The sequence below is a fragment of the Equus caballus genome, chromosome 22 (genome assembly GCF_041296265.1).
Source record: "Equus caballus isolate H_3958 breed thoroughbred chromosome 22, TB-T2T, whole genome shotgun sequence".
NCBI lineage: Eukaryota > Metazoa > Chordata > Mammalia > Perissodactyla > Equidae > Equus > Equus caballus.
Window position 1 is genome coordinate 11,564,925 of NC_091705.1, and position 17,452 is coordinate 11,582,376.

General features: G+C 37.7%; 1 protein-coding gene across 12 annotated transcripts in view; it reads left to right on the top strand.

Moving 5' to 3' along the window:
• Positions 1–17,452, top strand: part of TASP1 (taspase 1) — a 244,078-nt gene that overhangs the window by 173,630 nt on the left and 52,996 nt on the right. For 8 of the 12 annotated variants that reach the window (XR_011430799.1, XR_289232.4, XM_001492241.6 and 5 more), the window contains one exon: positions 14,326–14,436. The exons of the other annotated variants lie outside the window; for them this stretch is intronic. Coding sequence is in view for 6 of the 8 variants with exons in the window: in XM_001492241.6 (XP_001492291.1) it covers positions 14,326–14,436 (111 nt within the window). In the remaining 2 variants the exon portion in view is untranslated. The remainder of the gene's footprint in view (positions 1–14,325; positions 14,437–17,452) is intronic. 12 annotated transcript variants of the gene reach the window in all.

The window sequence follows — 17,452 nt, forward strand, 5'->3', positions numbered from 1 at the left end:
GAAGTTTTAACTGTAAAAACCAAAATTATAAAAGTACCAATGGAAAACAGGGATAATTTATTTCCATCATTTTGGATTACAGAAGGCCTTTCTAGTAAAACTCCCAATACAGAGGCATAAAGGAAAAAGATTGATAAATTTGACCACATAAGCAGTAAACACTTCTCTATTACAAAAAAGGTCATAGACAAAATCAAAAGATATGTAACAAACTGGGGGAAGATATTTGCAACACATACGGCGAGGACTTATTACCTTAATATATAAGGAATTTAGCAAATTAGGAAGAAAAATCCCAAGAGCCCAGTAGAGAAATGAATGAAGGAAATTTTCAGTTTGGGAATATGTTTGATTTATATGACAGAAACCCAGCTAGAGGAGTTCAACAAAATGAGGACTTTTTTTTTTTTTTTTTGAGGAAGATTAGCCCCGAGCTAACACCTGCTGCCAATCCACCTCTTTTTGCTGAGGAAGGCTGGCCCTGAGCTAACAACCATGCCCATCTTCCTCTGCTTTTATATGTGGGGCACCTACCACAGCATGGCTTGCCACATGGTGCCATGTCCGCACCCAGGATCTGAGCTGTGAACCCTGGGCCACCAAGCGGAAGGTGCGCACTTAACCGCTGCGCCACTGGACTGAAACCGCTGCGCCACTGAGCTGACCCTAAAATGAGGACTTTCATTTTCTCACAGAAGTCGTCTGAAAGCAGTGCAGCCTGGCACAGTGGCTTCCTAGAGTATCAGGGGTCCCGACTCTCCTTTTGTTTGGCTGTCTTTAGTGGGTGACTTTATTCTTCATGGCCATGAGATGACTGTTCCACCTCTAGGCACTACATCTGAGGCAAATGGCAGCAGCCAGTGAGATGCGTGTTAGTCCAGTCTGCCCTTTAGCAAGCTCTGCTAGAAACTCTTTCGCCTGCCAGCTACAAAAGAGTTCTGGAAGCTGGGCGCATTTCTGCCCCAAACAAAATTAGGAGAATGGTTAATAATAGGTAGGCAGTGGTTAATGGGTAGTGTGTATGCCACAGATATGAAGGCAACTCACAGATAAAGAAATACGCCTGGCTTGTAAACATATCAATATTTAAGTTTATTTATAATTAAATGAATGCAAATCAAGATGAGAGTGATATACTATTTTTCAAGTAGTATTAAATTAGTAATAATTAAAGAGTTTGCTAATACCTGATTTTGGTCACGTTATGAGGAAATGAGCACTCTCAAACACTGTTTCTCGTGGGTATAAATCTTTTTAGAAGTCAGTTTGGGAATCTGTAGCAAATAATTTAAATGAGTATGCTGATTGATTCGTCAGCTCTACATTTGAGATGTATCCCATAGATATGTTCATACATGTATGAAAGGTAAATGTATCCAGATGTTCACTGCAGCATTACTTGTAATTGCAAAAAACAAAACTAGGAGCCACCTAAATGCCCATCACTGGGGAACTAGTTAAAGAATTGACGGTATCTATGTCCAAGAGTATATTTTTTGTTAAAAAGAATGAGCTAAATTTGTGTGTGCTGATATAGAAGGATGTCCTGGTTAAATTATTGAATTCAAAAAGCCAGATACAGAATAGTTTATGTAACATGGTTCCATTGAGTGAAAAATTGAAAAAGGATGTGTGTATAAAGTATGGATAATTTCAGAAAGGATACACAAGGAACTCTTGGTGGTACTCACCTCTAGGGAATGGTACTGGAGTAAGACAGATACTTTTATTGTATTTTATTTTGTTCTTTTTGAGTATTTAAAACTTGCATGTGTGGTTTCCATAGTACATTTTTTAGAAGTGCAATAATCAATTGAAAATATACCTTTTGTGAGGGGATAGTTAAGAGAATTAACAACCAGTAGGGACACCAGCCATTAATAATCAGCTAAATACTAGCCCTTCCTTCTCTTGACTTAAAATGAGGAATACCCTTCGTTGTTAGGCATAATCACATATGGGAATATGTTTCTTCAGTACGCTGGAAACATTGTTGCCCCAAGGCCCTGATGCCTGTATTACTGTTCTCTCACTTGCTTGGATTTTTCTCCTAAATGTCACCTTTATCAGAGAAGCTGTCCCTGACCATCCTGATTAAAATACTATCTCCCTCTGTAGCCATCATCCCATTCTAAGCAGTCTTTAAAACTGCTTATCACAAGAAAACCACGCATAATGATGACTCTCTTGAGCTGTGGTAGAGATGGGTTCTTGAGGAGCACGTATAGTCCTCAGGGTTTATAGTGAAAGGATCTGGGTCAGTGGTTTAGTGCCCTACTCCCCACTTCCTCTTTATATTTTGTAGGCCCATCATTTACCTGTCTGTGCCACAGCTTCTTTCTTTCATTTCTCATCTGTCAAATGAATGTAGTAATAATCGTTACATTGGGAGCAGGAAATTACAGAATGCAGTTAATATACATCTTATAGAATGATGGCGGCAGTCCTAGAGACTTCTCTTCAAAGGCAGAATCTAGTGACACTTTGTTAATGGAGTTAACGCTTCTGAACTTATTGATTGACTCCTCTTATTATGTTATGTGGTCTTCATGTCATTCTGCTTATACTTTACATCCATAAAAGATATATTAACTAACTTAAGTGCATCTTTAGAGAAAAGGTTCTTGGTCTTTCAGGAAGTATAAACTGTTACCCTGCTTCTGTGTTTAAAGAACATTTACAATCTCTCCTGTTCTTTTGGAGTTAGAGGTATGTGTTTTCAGTAGGGAATATTCATTATTCCCCAGGCTTCATTTTCTTGCTCACTTAACCTCCAAACCATCTCTTTCTCTTTATCAGTATATTTCTTTTTCTCAACAAATGTGTAATTTCTCCAAGAGAAAATGATGTTCAAGTGATTTGGCATATAGACATTAAAAAGAAGAAAGCAATGCACAGAAATACGTTTAAAAAGACATGTTAAATGTGATGGGAAGGTGGAACTCTAGCAGCTCCCTTTAGACTACAGAATCACCTTCTTCATAAGTTCTTGTATGTTGAAAAGGAAATGTTGTATCACTCTTTTTGCAAAGGGAGCTCTAGTGTTTTGGTCTGCTGGCCAGCTGGTTGCTGCTTGAGAGTAAACATGAATCTTTAAAACTGAAAATACTCCTGCATGTTAGCATGTAGAGACATCAGAGATTACTAGTCCAGACTCCTAAGTTTTCGGATGACAGGAGAATGTGAAGTTCAGAGAAATAAAGTGGCTTGTCTAAGTTCAAGTAGACAGCACCAAATCTGGGACCCTGATTTCTTGGTTCCATAGCCCAGTGTTTTATCCATTTGTGTTTTGTGGACATCTCTGGATTTGCGTATCTGTTCATGACCCCATGCCTCAGGTCTCTTGGACACAGTTCTAGGCTTAACCCCTGGCCAAAGCCACAACAGTCAGGTTTCCCTATCTTCCTGAGTCTGATTGATGGCCCCTGAGAATGTTAAAACTGATAAAGAGAGGAAGTCTTTCTGGTGGTGAAAGTTGTCAGGTATACAGTTTTGGAGCTATCAATAGATGCCCGTTACCATCCACAGAGAGGAAAGTATTTCTGCTGTCCCTGAAACCCATCACATCCCTACCCTTCCAGAAGTTGGTGGATTTTTTTGTCTTTGACTTTATGAGCCAGAGTATCTTCCTTTTTACTTAAAATCATTCTAATTGAGATTCTGGCACTAGCAATCAAAAGACTTTGGATTAATATTCCTATTGACTTCTCTACTTTAATACTTACAGTGATTCTTCTTTCAAATTTCTTCACATTCTTCATTCTTAAAGGTTATGGCACAAGTACAGTAACTACATAGCTCATTTGTTTACAGTCTGGATTTACAGTCTAAATATCCAGATTACATACATTTGATCACAGTGAATATACTTCATACCATCTTTACTTATAATTTCATTCCATAGCAGTTATAGACTTGGATATTTAAAAAAATCTATTTGAGATATTTTAATATGGTTAATGAAGCTTAATTTTTATTATTTCTTCATTAATCTTCTTTACGTACATTATGCAGCTGCTTGCACATATGTTAGTGGAACTTCGGGTTGTCTTTAGTTTATTAATTTTTGCTCCCAGTTTCCTATTTGGGTGTAGAAAGCACCTAGCACTGTGCCCAACATGTCAGTCTACGTTGATTTTTCTTTTCTTACTGAGAAGAATAAGAAAGTGTTTTGTTTTATACAGACACTGTGTAACATTTTAACTTGGAAAACTGATACCTTATCACCACCACCATCTAATCACTGAATGTCCGTTGAGCACCGGTTCTAGTTGTTGTAGAAGGTTAACCAGGAAGGTACAGTAATAGATCTTGTTCAGCATGATAATCTTTGAGAACCAGCAAAATGCTGAAGTGTCTTCCTACTATTAATATTATTATCAGCAAATGTTTAAATAGCACCTCAGAGGTTACAAAGTCCATATATATAAATTCAACCCTCACAACAACCCAGAAAGATATCTTTTAATGTCCTTGACTTATAATTGAAGAAACTGAATCATAGAATTTGTTTTAATATGTCTTACTTAAGAATACACAGTTGCTATCCTGAGACTCAAAACAAGGTCTTCTGTCTGAGTCAGTGTTTTTTGTTTTTTGCTTTAACATCACAATGATAATATGAAATCTGAGTAATTTCCATGAAAAATTTAGAATCTTCAAATATACTTTAATCATTGTTTCACTAAATTATTGAATACAAGGAACAGGGAAACTACAAAACAACCAGAAAACGATTAACAAAATGGCCATAGTAAGTTCTTACCTATCAATAATTACTTTAAGTGTAAATGGATTAAATCCTCTAATTAAATGACATAGAATGGCTGAATGGATTGAAAAAACCAAGATCCAACAATATGCTGCCTACAAGAGACTCTTACATTAGCCTAAAAGACTCACATAGACTGAGAGTGAAGGGATGGAAAAAGACATTTCAAGCAAAAGGTAACCAAAAAAACCCAAAGGTAGCTGTACTTATATCAGACAAAATAGACTTTAAACTAAAAATCTTAAAAAGAGACTGAGTCATTATATAATGATAAAGGGGTAAATATATCAAGAAGATGTAACAATTGTAAATATTTATGTTCCCAACATTGCAGCACCTAAATATATACAGCAAAAACTAACAGAACTAAAAGGAACAATAAACAGTAATATAATAATAGTTGGGGACTTTAATACCTTACTCTCCACAGTGGATATATCATCCAGATGGAGAATGAGTAAGGCAACAGCAGATTTGAACAACACTATAGACCAAATGGACCTAACTGGCATATACTGAACATTGTATTCAACAACAGTAGAATGTATGTTCTTCTCAAGTGCACGTGGAATATTTTCTAGGATAGACTATATGTTAGGCCACAAAACAAGTCTTAGTGAATTAAAAAAGATTGAAATCATACCAAGTATCTTCTCTGGGCTCAATGACATGATACTAGAAATCAGTAACAAGAGGAAAACTGGAAAATTCACAACACATAGGAATTAAACAACACTCTCCTGAACAACCAGTGGATAAAAGAAGAAATTAAAGGAGAAGTAAAAAGTTTCTTGAGACTAATGAAAATAGAAACACAACATACCAGAACTTGTATGTTGCAAAGCAGTTCTAAGAGGGAAGAGTTGTGGGAAACTGCAAAGTAGTTCTAAGAGGGAAGTTCATAGCAATAAACACCTACATTAAGAAGTAAGAAAGATCCCAAATAAGCAAATGAACTCTAGGCCTTAAGGAACTAGAAAAAGAAGAGCAAACTGAGCCTGGAGTTAGCAGAAGAAAGGAAATAATAAAGATTAGAGAAGAATAAGTGAAATAAAGAATAGAAAAACAATAGAAAACATTAACCAAAGTAAGAATTGATTCTTAGAAAAGATAAATAAAAACTGTAGCTAGAATAACCAAGGAAAAAAGAGAAAGGACCCAAATCAACAAAATTATTTAAAAAATGTAAAAATTATAGAAAAATATATGTAAAAAGGAGACATTACAACTGATAACCACAGAAATTCAAGGATCATAGGAGGCTACTATGAACAACTATATGCCAACAAACTGGACAACTGAGAAGAAAAGGCAAAATTCTTAGAAATGTACAATTTACCAAGACTGAATCAGGAAGTAGAAAATCTGAATAGACCAATCACTAGTAAGGAGATTGAATCAGTAATCAAAAATCTCCCAATGAAGAAAAGCCCAGGACCAGATGACTTCACTGGTGAACTTACCAAACATTTAAAGAAGAAATAGTACTAGTCTTTCTCAAACTTCCAAAAAATTGAAGAGGAAGGAACACTCCCAAACTCATTTTACAAGGCCAGCATTATCCTAATACCAAAACCGGAAAAGGACACTACTAGACAAGAAAACTACCAGTATTTTCAATCTGATGAAAATAGATGTAAAAATTCTCAATTAAATACCAGCAAACTGAATTTGGCAGCACATTAAAAGGATCATTCACTATGATCAAGTAGGATTTATCCCTGGGATGTAAGAGTGGTTACATATACACATCAATCAATGTGATACATTACATTAATAGAATGAAAGAAAAGAATCATATGATCATCTCAATAGATGCAGAAAAGTGTTTGACAAAATTCAACATCCATTCATCATAAAAACTCTTAATAAATTAATCATAGAAGGAACATATCTCAACATAATAAAGGCCATATATGACAAGCCCATGGTTAACATTGTACTCAATAGTGAAATGTTGAAAGCTTTTCCTCTAAGCTCAGGAATAAGACAAGGATGCCCACTCTTACCGCCTCCTATTGAACATGGTACTAGAAGTGCTAGCTAGGGCAATCAGGCAAGAAAAAGAAATAAAAGGTATCAGAATTGGAAAGGAAGAAGGGAAATTGTCTCTATTTGCAGATGACATGATTTCATACATAGAAAATATGACTCAACCATAAAACTGTTAGAGCTAATCAATGATTTCAGTAAAGTTGTAGGATACAAAATTAACATCCAAAAATCAGTACCATTTTTATACACCAGCAAAGAATTTTCTGAAAAAGAAATACAGAAATCGATCCCATTTAAAATAGCATCAAAAACAATAAAATACTTAGGAATAAATTTAACTAAGGAGGTGAAATATTTCTACTCTGAAAACTGCAAGACATTGATGAAAGAAATCAAAGAAGACAGAAATAAATGGAAAGGTATCCCATGTTCAGATCGAAAGACTTCATATTGTTACAATGTCAATAGTACCAAAGCCATCTATAGATTCAAAGCAATCCCTATCAGGATACCAATGGCACTTTTAAAGAAGTAGGAAAAACACTCCTAAAATTTACATGGAACCACAAAAGACCCTGAATAGCCAAAGAAATTGTGAGCAAGGGCCCAGCTCCATGGCCAAGTGGTTAAGTTTGCATGCTGTGCTTCAGCGGCCCAGGTTTTCACTGATTCGGATCCTGGGTGTGGACATGGCACTGCTCATCAGACCATGCGGATGGTGGCATCCCACATAGCACAACCAGAAGGACCCATAACTACAGTATACAACTTTGTACTAGGGGGCTTTGGGGAGCAGAAGAAGGAGGAGGAAAAAAAGGCAATTGGTAACAGATGTTAGTTCAGGCGCCAATCTTTAAAAAGAAAAAAGAAATCATGAGAAAGAAGAACAAAGCATGAGGCATCAGACTTCCTGATTTCAAGCTGTACTCTAAAGCTATATCAAAGCAGTATAGTACTGGCATAAAAGCATACAAATAGACCAATAGAACAGAATCAAGAGCCCCAAAATAAACCCAAGCATATATGGTCAACTAATATTTGACAAGGGAGCCAAGAATACTTAATGTATAAAAGACAGTCTTTTCAGTAAATGGTACTGGGATAATTGGATATTCACATATAAAAGAATGAAACTGGACCCATATCTTACACCACTCCCAAAAATTAACTCAAAATATATTAAAGACTTAAATGTAGAAGTCATGAAACTTCTAGAAGAAAACATAGGAATAAAGCTCCTTAACATGAGTCTGGTAATGATCATTTGGATATGACACCTAAATCACAAGCAACAAAATAAAAAATAAACAAGTAGAACTACATCAAACTAAAAAGCTCTGCACAGTGAAAGAAACCATCGGCAAAGTGAAAAGACATGGAATGGGAAAAAATATTTGCAAAACCATATGTCTGATAAAGGGTTAATATGTAAAATATATAAAGAACTCATACAACTCAATAGCAAAAAGCAAATACAATTAAAAAATAAGCAAAGGACTTGAATAGATATTTCTCCAAGAAGATATATGAAAGATCAACAGGTCCATGAAAAGATGCTCAACATCACTAGTCGTTTGAGAAATGCAAATTAAAACCACAGTGAGATATCACTTCCTGTTAGAATGGCCATCATCAAAAAGACAAGCTGGTGTGGATGTGGAGAAAAGGGAACCCTTGTGCACTGTTAATGGGATTATAAATTGGTATAGCCACTATGGAAGACAGTATGGAGGATCCTCAAAAACTTAAAAATACACCTACCGTATGATTCAGCAATTCCATTTCTGGGAATATGTTCAAAGGAAATGAAAACACTAACTTGAAAAGATATCCACACTCCCATGTTCATAGCAACGTGATTTACAATAGCCAAGACATGGAAACAGCGTAAGTGTCCATTCATGGATAAATGGATAAAGAAGTTATGGTGTATATATATATGTATATATGTATATATAGAATGAAACATTATTCAGCCATAAAAATGAGGAAATCCTATTATTTGTAACACCTTGAAGGCATTATGCTAAGTGAAATAAGTCAGAATAAGTCGAGAAAGACAAGTACTGTATGACCTCGCTTATATGTGGAAGCTAAAAATTAATAATCATTTAAAAAACTCATAGAAAAAGAGATCAGACTTGTGGTTACCAGTGGCGGGGAGTGGGGCGCAGAATTGGAGGAAGGTGGTCAAAAGGTACAAACTTCTGGTTGTAAGATAAATGAGTACTAGGGATGTGATGTACAACATGATGACTATAGCTAACACTGCTGTATGATATATAGGAAAGTTGTTGAGACTAAATCCTGAGTTCTTATCACAAGGAGTAAAATTTTTTCCTTCCTTTTTTCCTTTCTTTTTAATGTACCTATATGAGAAGAGGGATGTTAGCGGTGCCTATTGTGGTAATCAATTCACAATGTATGTAAATCAAACCATCACTTTGTATGCCTTAAAATTGTACAGTGCTGTATGTCAGTTATTTCTCTATAAAAGTAGAAAACAAAACAGAAAATTATTGAATGAATGCATATTGAGGGTGAGGAGCCCTGATATAAACTTCCATGGTGCCCTGGGGGCCCAACCCTTTTGAGAGCGCTCATGTACTGTCTTGCCATCCTTGATGCCACACTGCAGTGGTATAGGCAGGAGTGTGTGTGTGTGTCTGTGTGTGTAAAACTAAATAGAGAGACAAAGTTGGGAACAGAGAGGAGGGCTGGGCCAGGCTAAGGAGTTTGGACATTATTCTATGGGCAGTTGGGAGCCATTGAAAGTTTTTGAATGGTTTACTGATGTGATCATGGCTGAGGTGCATATTTCTTATTAAACCTTGATATCTCTGTTTCCCATGCCCCTCATATCCATTCTGTGAACAGCTTTATTAGTTCTACTTGCAGAATATATCCCGGACTCAACCTCTGCTAACAGTCATCACTGCCACCAGGCTCACCCAAGCCACTGTCATCTTACAACTGTGCTGCCATGGCAGCTTCTTTAGTGGCTGGCTGCTTCCACACTTGCACTGCCAATTCGTTCTGCATAGCAGAGTCCCCTTTTACTAGTGCAAATAAAACTATCCCTGTCCTGCTTAAAGCCCTCCATTGTCTTTTCATAACACTTGGAGAAAAATCCCAACTCCTTGCTGTACTCACAAGGCCTATAACCCCATGTGACCTGGGCCTGCCTCTCTCTGAAAGTAGAACTCCTGTTCTACCCGCCCTTCCCCCTGCCTCACTCAGCTCTTGCCACTCTGGCCTCTTTTGTATTTCCTGACCACCCAAGTTCCTTCCCACCTCAGGGCCTCTGCATTTGCTGGTTCATCTGTCTGGAAGGTGCTTTGCCCAGATCTTCACATGGTTGGCTCCTTACCAAAGAGCCTTCTCTGACCCTTGATGTAAAGTAGTCTGCACCCCATTCACACCCTCTGTCATTTACCAGGATTCATTTTCTTCACAGCACTTACTACTAACTGGTTGTTATTATTATTGTTTTGTGAGTTTATTACTTGTCTACCAACTTGCTCAGCTGGATGTGAGCAGGTACTTCATTCTGTTCACTGCTGTATCCCCAGTGCCTTGAAGATTCCTGGCACATAGTACATATTTATTAAATTAATTAAGTTGAAGACTTGAGTGACTGGAGCAGGGCGGCCAGATTGGTGCCTATTACAGTGTTTCCAGAACAATGTGAGTACATCGAGGTTCTTGTCAGTGGCAATGAAGCAGCGGAGGCAGGCATAAGCGCAATCATAGGGAGAACTGACAGGATTTGACATGGTTTGAAGTGTTGAGTCGTTGAAGAGGGAAGAGGTAGAGGGTTTTGAGCTTGGATAAGCTATAAGGAACCCAGGAGAAGTTCTTAGGTTTGGTGGGGGAAAGGAACAGTTCTAGAGGTGCCAAGAGTGAGTGCTGGTGGGGTGGAGGTATGCAGCAGGCAGTTGGAATGTAAGCTTATCCAGAGTTTCCCATTTCCTGAGAGGCATTGCTGCAAAGCAAGTGAGGACCATGGGCTCAGAGAGTCATCAGGGGAAGCCACGTTCAACTGTGGCATGGCTGTGACAAATCATTGAATGTCTCTGAACCTCAGGTTCTTCATGTGTAAAATGATAATAAAATACCTCATGGTAATGTGGTTCAGAAAGTTAAACTACAGAAGGTGAAAGCGTGGAAACTACCCTGTTGCAGGGTAGTTTCAATGACTCAGAATTCCCTGTCTCCTTTACCCCTTCTCTAAGAGACTGAAGATTAAAAAATTTATTCTAGTTCTGCAGTTTAAATTTGTGTTGTTTTTCTTTGCAAAGCGATGCACGTACCTGGTTTAAAAAGACGAACAATCCCCCCAGGCTTATAATGAAAATAACTGGTGCCCTATCCCCTAACAACCAATCTGCCCCACCCCCCGCCACAGTTTCCTCTCTCCTGAGGCTACTACTTTTAACTCTCTTAGCTATTTCTCTTAGAATTTATAGCTATAATTCAACATACCATGCTTATAATACTATTTCTTGATGTTTCAATTTTAGATGTTATTTGGATATCAAATTTAGATATTATCATCTTCACACCAGGGAAAGCGAGGATTTAGTTCTCTTATACTTGCAGCCCCCACCCTGACATACCCACAGGGCCTTTCCTCCTCTCAGTGTAGTACGTCCCTGTTTTCAGTTCATCAGTATCACCAGTTTATATTTTTGACTCTAGCTATTGACATCTGAGCTACATTGTGTACTATGATTCCATTTCCTTTCTTATGAAAATCCTTATTTCTTCAGTTAATATTGCCTCACAGTTTTTTAGTGTTCTTCCTTTGGGGTAGGGAGACCAATCACTCTTTCATTCTCAAACTTCTCTCAAAATTGAGAGGAAACACTTCCTCTCAATAATTTCAAATCCATCATGTATTTTGTAAATTTAATTCTTTTTTCCCTCTTGGAAATATCTTTCCAGCCTCCTCTGGCTTCCTGCTCCGATTTGTACTGTTGCCTCTCTAAGCCTGCTGCGTAGCCATGTGTCATCCGGGAATCCCTTTGTCTTCTCTTGTTTTGGATCCCCTATTCTCAGATCTTATTTTCTTTCTCATTATTTACCTTACTCCTTCGTTTTGCCAAGGCACATTCATCTTACAGCTTTCTGAGAAAGAGTGCATGGGAGGTAAATTCTTTGAGACTTTGTAGAGCTTTATTCTACTTTCACATTTGATTGACATTTTGGCCAAGTATGGAATTCTAGGTTGGAAATAATTTTCCCTAAGTGTTTGGAAGACAGTACCTCCTAATCTTCTAGTTTCCAGTGTTGCTCTTGAGAAATCTGATGCTTTTGTGATCTCCTTGCTTTTCATGGATCTTTTTTCCCCATTTGGAAACATTTATACCTTTCTCTCTTTCCTCAGTATTGTGATGCTTCATAGTGATAGTCTTCATGGCACTCTTTTTTTCATGAGTTGTGCTGGGAGGTTGATGAGCCTTTTCAATCTGCTCACTCATCCTTCAATGCTTGGAAATGTTTTTAAATTATTTCTTGGAAATTTCTTCCCTTTCATTTCTTCTATTCTCTCTTTTTGAAACTCCTGTTATTCAGATATTGGATCTTCTGACCTGTTCTTCTGAGTTTTTAATTTTTTTCTCTCATTTTCCCTCTCAGTCTTTTTTACCTTGTTTTTTTTGTTGTTGTTGTTGTTTTTTTAACTTTTCTTTCACTCAATGCATTTGCCTAAGTTTCCCTGTGTTAATTTTTGATTATTTTGGTCTCTGTGTTTCTTAGAGGTCTAACTGAAACAACTAGTGATCCTAGGTTGTCTGAACTCTTTGAACAGTTAAGGACCAAGAAGCTGAACTGAAAACCTTCTGTATATAAGTCACACTTGTCTTCTAGAAGGTCTCTCAAGTAGATCTTTACTCTTAGCTGGTTGTGTCATTGGAAGGGAATATTCAGTCTCTTACTTGGAAGATATCAGCCTAACTTATTGCATGCTGAGAGCCTGTGGGTGAAGAGAGCTGGTTATTTCACTGTTCAGCATAAAGACTTCCACTTCAGCCCCTGTTCTCAATGTGGAGCCTCCCTTCTGCCCTGGGCTGAAACAGGTGCCCCCCCAGTCTCAAGTCCCTCTGGCTCAGCCTCTCTAGAGAGTAAGTATCCTGGCTTCTTCAGGGTCAAGGAGGAGTACCTTCCTCTGTAGGTAGGAATCTGGGACTCTAGATGAGAGGTTGGCGAAGTTTTTCTATAAAGAGCTAGAGAGTAAAGATTTTACTTTGTCAAAGTTTTTACTTTGTGGGTTCAGTTACATATTATTCTCCTCCTCTTTCTTCTTCTTCTTTTTTTTTTTAAATAACCCTTTAAAATGTAAAATAAACATTCTTAGCTTGCAGACAGTACAAAAACAGGCTGCAGACCAGACAGGTCATAGTTTACTGACCTCTGGTCTAGAGGATCCTTTTGGACACTCTAAACCAACTATCTTCATTTTAGCGCCATCCTGCACCCAGCCTTCAGAAGAACCTGAAACCTCCAGTTTCTGATTCTTTTGGAGTTTTATGACAAATCTGGGTGGTTTTTTATAGGTGCCCCCCAACTCCAACCAACCTTCTCCTCTACCCCCTCCTGTGGAAGCTGAGGGTTCAGCTTTCATGGGTCTCTTAGGTGAGCAACTACTTGTCCTTCTTCTTTCCATTTTCTAAAAGTTCAGTTTTTTTCTTGTCTGCCTTCTTCTCTGTCCTTATTGGGCCTTGCCTTTTTTTCTTCCTTTCCTCTCAGTTTACTGGGATTTGAGGAAGAAGTGGGGATAAATGCATGTATTTAATCTACTAAGTTTCACCAGAAGCTCCCCCCAAATCCAGTTTGGTTGGTTTTTATTTTTACTACTTTCTTTGATAGTGGTTGGGTCAATTTTGCATTTGCTCTCCACGTGCTCACTTGCTGTGCCAGATGTTTGAAGAAGATGTCCTTGGGGAGGAAAACTGAGGGATTTTAGAATGCAGTGTTCTTGAAATGCTTCCAGTGGTTCAGTGTGTGAGATCTCAGAGAGGCCTGGTCGTTTCTAACCACCAGATTCTCATAATAGAAATACATTTTCGCCCTTATTTGTGTAAACCATCAGGAGCATTTTTAAATGTTTGTAATAAAGCTTGTGGCTTATTGTTTAAAATTGAATTTAAGGTAGTAAATCAAAGCTTTTGGTGGCATGCTCATGACAGCAGGGAGAGCCTGGTAAGTGATCCCTAAGAGCTGATCAAAGGGAGCTGCTGAGCATTTTTTCCTATATTTGTGTTTTGGTCCTTTAATCTGGTGGTGTTTCCAATTCCATTTTGAATACAGTAATGCACACTCCACCCCCACTCAAGTCTTCTTGGCAGCATCTGGCACTGTCTTTGCCAAATGGCCCCTGTTTAGGTTTAAGCCTGCCTTTGCTATCAAGCCTGTACAAGGAATGAACAACGTGATTGTCAAAAAATAGGCTTCTTTCAAGATCTTATTCATTCCATATTTTTGAGCTAGTAATCAAAGGAAAATTGAAAATGAAAAAAGTAAAATTAACTGAAAAACGATGAGTCATTTGTGCCTAGGTTCACCTTTCCTGGCCAGTGAAGATGGAGTGCTTGGAGGAGTGATTGTTCTCCGATCTTGTAGATGTTCTACAGATCCTGACTCCTCCCAAAACAAGCAGACGCTTCTAGGTAAGTAGGACATATATGTTATGTGTGTGTCTGTGTGTCTTTCTCTTTCATTTTTTCAAGACATGGAAAGATTTGTATACTTAAATCAATAGTTTGAAGCTATGGTGGGCTAGGATGCTGTATTGATATCTAAACATCTCTGTTATACTGATCTTTTTAGATAGGTAAACATGTAAAAGATGAATATTTCTTTCTGAGTGCATGCTTAGAGTGTATTTTTCAAATGGACTTAGAACCTAGGACCTTTACTAAAGCCCACTATTAAGAACATTGGGCTGTGTATTTATCCCCTGCCTTATTCCGCAAAGCTTTTGAGATGACCCATAACAACATACACAGTAACATAGAAAGAAGCTTCTTCCTGTTCTCCTGCCAAAAAGGAATCAGAACCATGTGAAGAGATTCTGGCCTAGAAGTTCGTCTTGGCTCCATCGCTTATTAGCTAGGACGCCTTCATGCATCAGTCTTATTTTTCCATGCCATGTCCTCATCTGTAAAATAAGGATGCCTGACATAACCTCCTCATAAAGCTGTGGTGAGGAAGGGTCAAATGAGTGTTTTGCAGATTTGCAGATGTCCATCCAGATGTGTGGCTTTGTGTCTAGCCAAGTGCACCAGTGGGGATGGAACCTAACCTGCCCTCCATTTCCCAAGGCATAAAGTTGTGGGGCTGCCTCTGCCCCCAGGGGTGCCTTTTTCTAATTCATTCATCCAGATGGGGCATTTAAAAAAAATCTACATGAAGGTCACATAAGCTATCAGGGGTCCTGTATATTGTTTTCTTAAATTGACTTTTTAATTGAAATGTACATTCATTCAGAAAAATCCACAAATCACAATTGGAGCTGCTTGATGAATTATTACAAACTGAACCCACCCATGTAACCAATATCCAAATAAAAAATAGAACTTTACCACAACCCCAAAAGCCCCTCTGTAACCCCACCCAGTCTCTATCCCCTCCAAAGGTAACCGTTATCCTGATTTCTAACCATGATTAGCTTTGTTTAGTTTCATATTTATATAAATGGAATTATAGAATATGTACTATTTATGTCTAATGTCTTCAGTCAACATTAAGCCTGTTAGATTCATCCTTGTTATATGTGGCAGTAGTTTGTTCATTTTCATTGCTGTATAGTATCCCTTGTATGGATATACCACTATGTATTTATCCATTCTTCTCTAAGTATTTTTTTTATATAAGCACTATAGGTCATTCACAGGAGCTGTGGTAGTTCAACTCTTTGTAAAAATTGCCTTACATCAAGTGTGGTTGGTGCCTGATCTATATTGTACGATTGTTGTGAATTTCTATAGTACAAATTCTCTTCATACCCTTAGGTTCAATGAGTCTGTAAAATAGAAGACTGAGCATTTCTTATGAATGTAAAAAGTATTTTTTTCTACAGAAGTCCAAAGAGCTTTCATAAAATCTCTCCTCTCATTCCTCAAAGAAAAAAAATTGCTGTTAAATAAAGCCTCTTTCTCCACCTTGATTCTGATGACCAACCTCATTGTTTTTCTTGCTGTATTCTCTCACTGTACTTGGTACCCAGGTTGCTCCTGGGAAGTGTTATTTTAAATGGCCATCTTTGTTAAACCAAAGCAAATAGCAGTTTGCTTCTTTGGTATCTTAATCACTGATGACTCCTTTGACTATCTTCCACAGTTAGATAGTGGAGTTTGCTTTTAAAATGTGCAAAGGGTATACTTGGGTTCCATAAAAACTGAGAATAAGGGGGGGCAGTTATTAAAACTGCTTCATGGACTGTTCCTAGGATGGAGGATCAGTTCTTTACTGAGCCCAGACTCTTGCCCATTCAAGTTAATCCTGAAAATTGTAAGGTTTTTTTGGTTGTCCTTTCATTTTTGGTGGAATAGTATAGAAATACATATTTAAGGATAAGTCATAGAATTTTAGCTCATGCAAAATAGTTTTTATCACCAAGGTAGTAATTTGTAAATTGATTCCTACTCTCTGTCTCAAGAAGAAGAATGAAATGTAAAGTGTCAGTTTATGATTTCATAGTGAAATTTGTTAAAGTTAGCTACAGGGATTGATGTTTGTGAAGTTTACTAAAACCTGGTGAACATAGGCTAGTATCAACTTACAGATGCTACCAACTACATGAATTTTTACAATTTTTGCTTTTAAAAAGTTATGTATGTTCAATATGTGGTAAGAAAGCAAACACAGTCCAGAAGGGTACAAAAGGAGAGTTAAAGTCACCTTGGCCACTCTGATGCCAGAGCCACCAGTCTCTGATCCTGGTTATTCTCATAGGAAATACTTTCACTCTATAGAATGTGCTCATGTGTCTATTTCATTTTTTTTTTTTTTGGCTGAGGAAGGTTCCCCCTGAGCTAACATCTGTTGCCAATCTTCCTCTTTTTGCTTGAGGAAGATTCGCCCTGAGCTAACATCTGTGCCAGTCTTCCTCTATTTTGCATGTGGGATGCCACCACAGCCTGGGGCTGATGAGTGGTGTAGATCTGTGCCCGGGAACTGAACGGGGGCCATCAAAGCGGAGCATGCCAAACCTAACCACTAGGCCATGGGGCTGGCCCCTTCTATTTCTTGATTAGTCAGTACCTTGTGACTCCTTTTTGTGATTAGTCAGTAACTTTTGGGAAAAAATTAAGAAAGTAGCTCACACTGTTCCTGCTCCCCTTTCCTCCTGACTTTTGTTAGAATTCTACTCTAACTTGAAATCATATATTTTAATTTCATTGCAACTTTTAACACACTATTTTTTGATTCATCTATCTAATTTTTATCAACCATCCCTCACGCCTTCGACTGTGTAAGTTTAGGAAAGTTCATGCACTCTTTTCTTCCCTCACTCCTAACCCTCACCTCAATCTCTAGCATCCATACCATTATTGTCATGGTTATTAAGATTTGCATCCTATGCTATAGCTAACTTGTCTTCTTTGATTAGAGGTTGATTTCAAACAGGGACAATTAGTAACCAGCATTGACAGTATCAAGATTATGTAAATATTATTCACT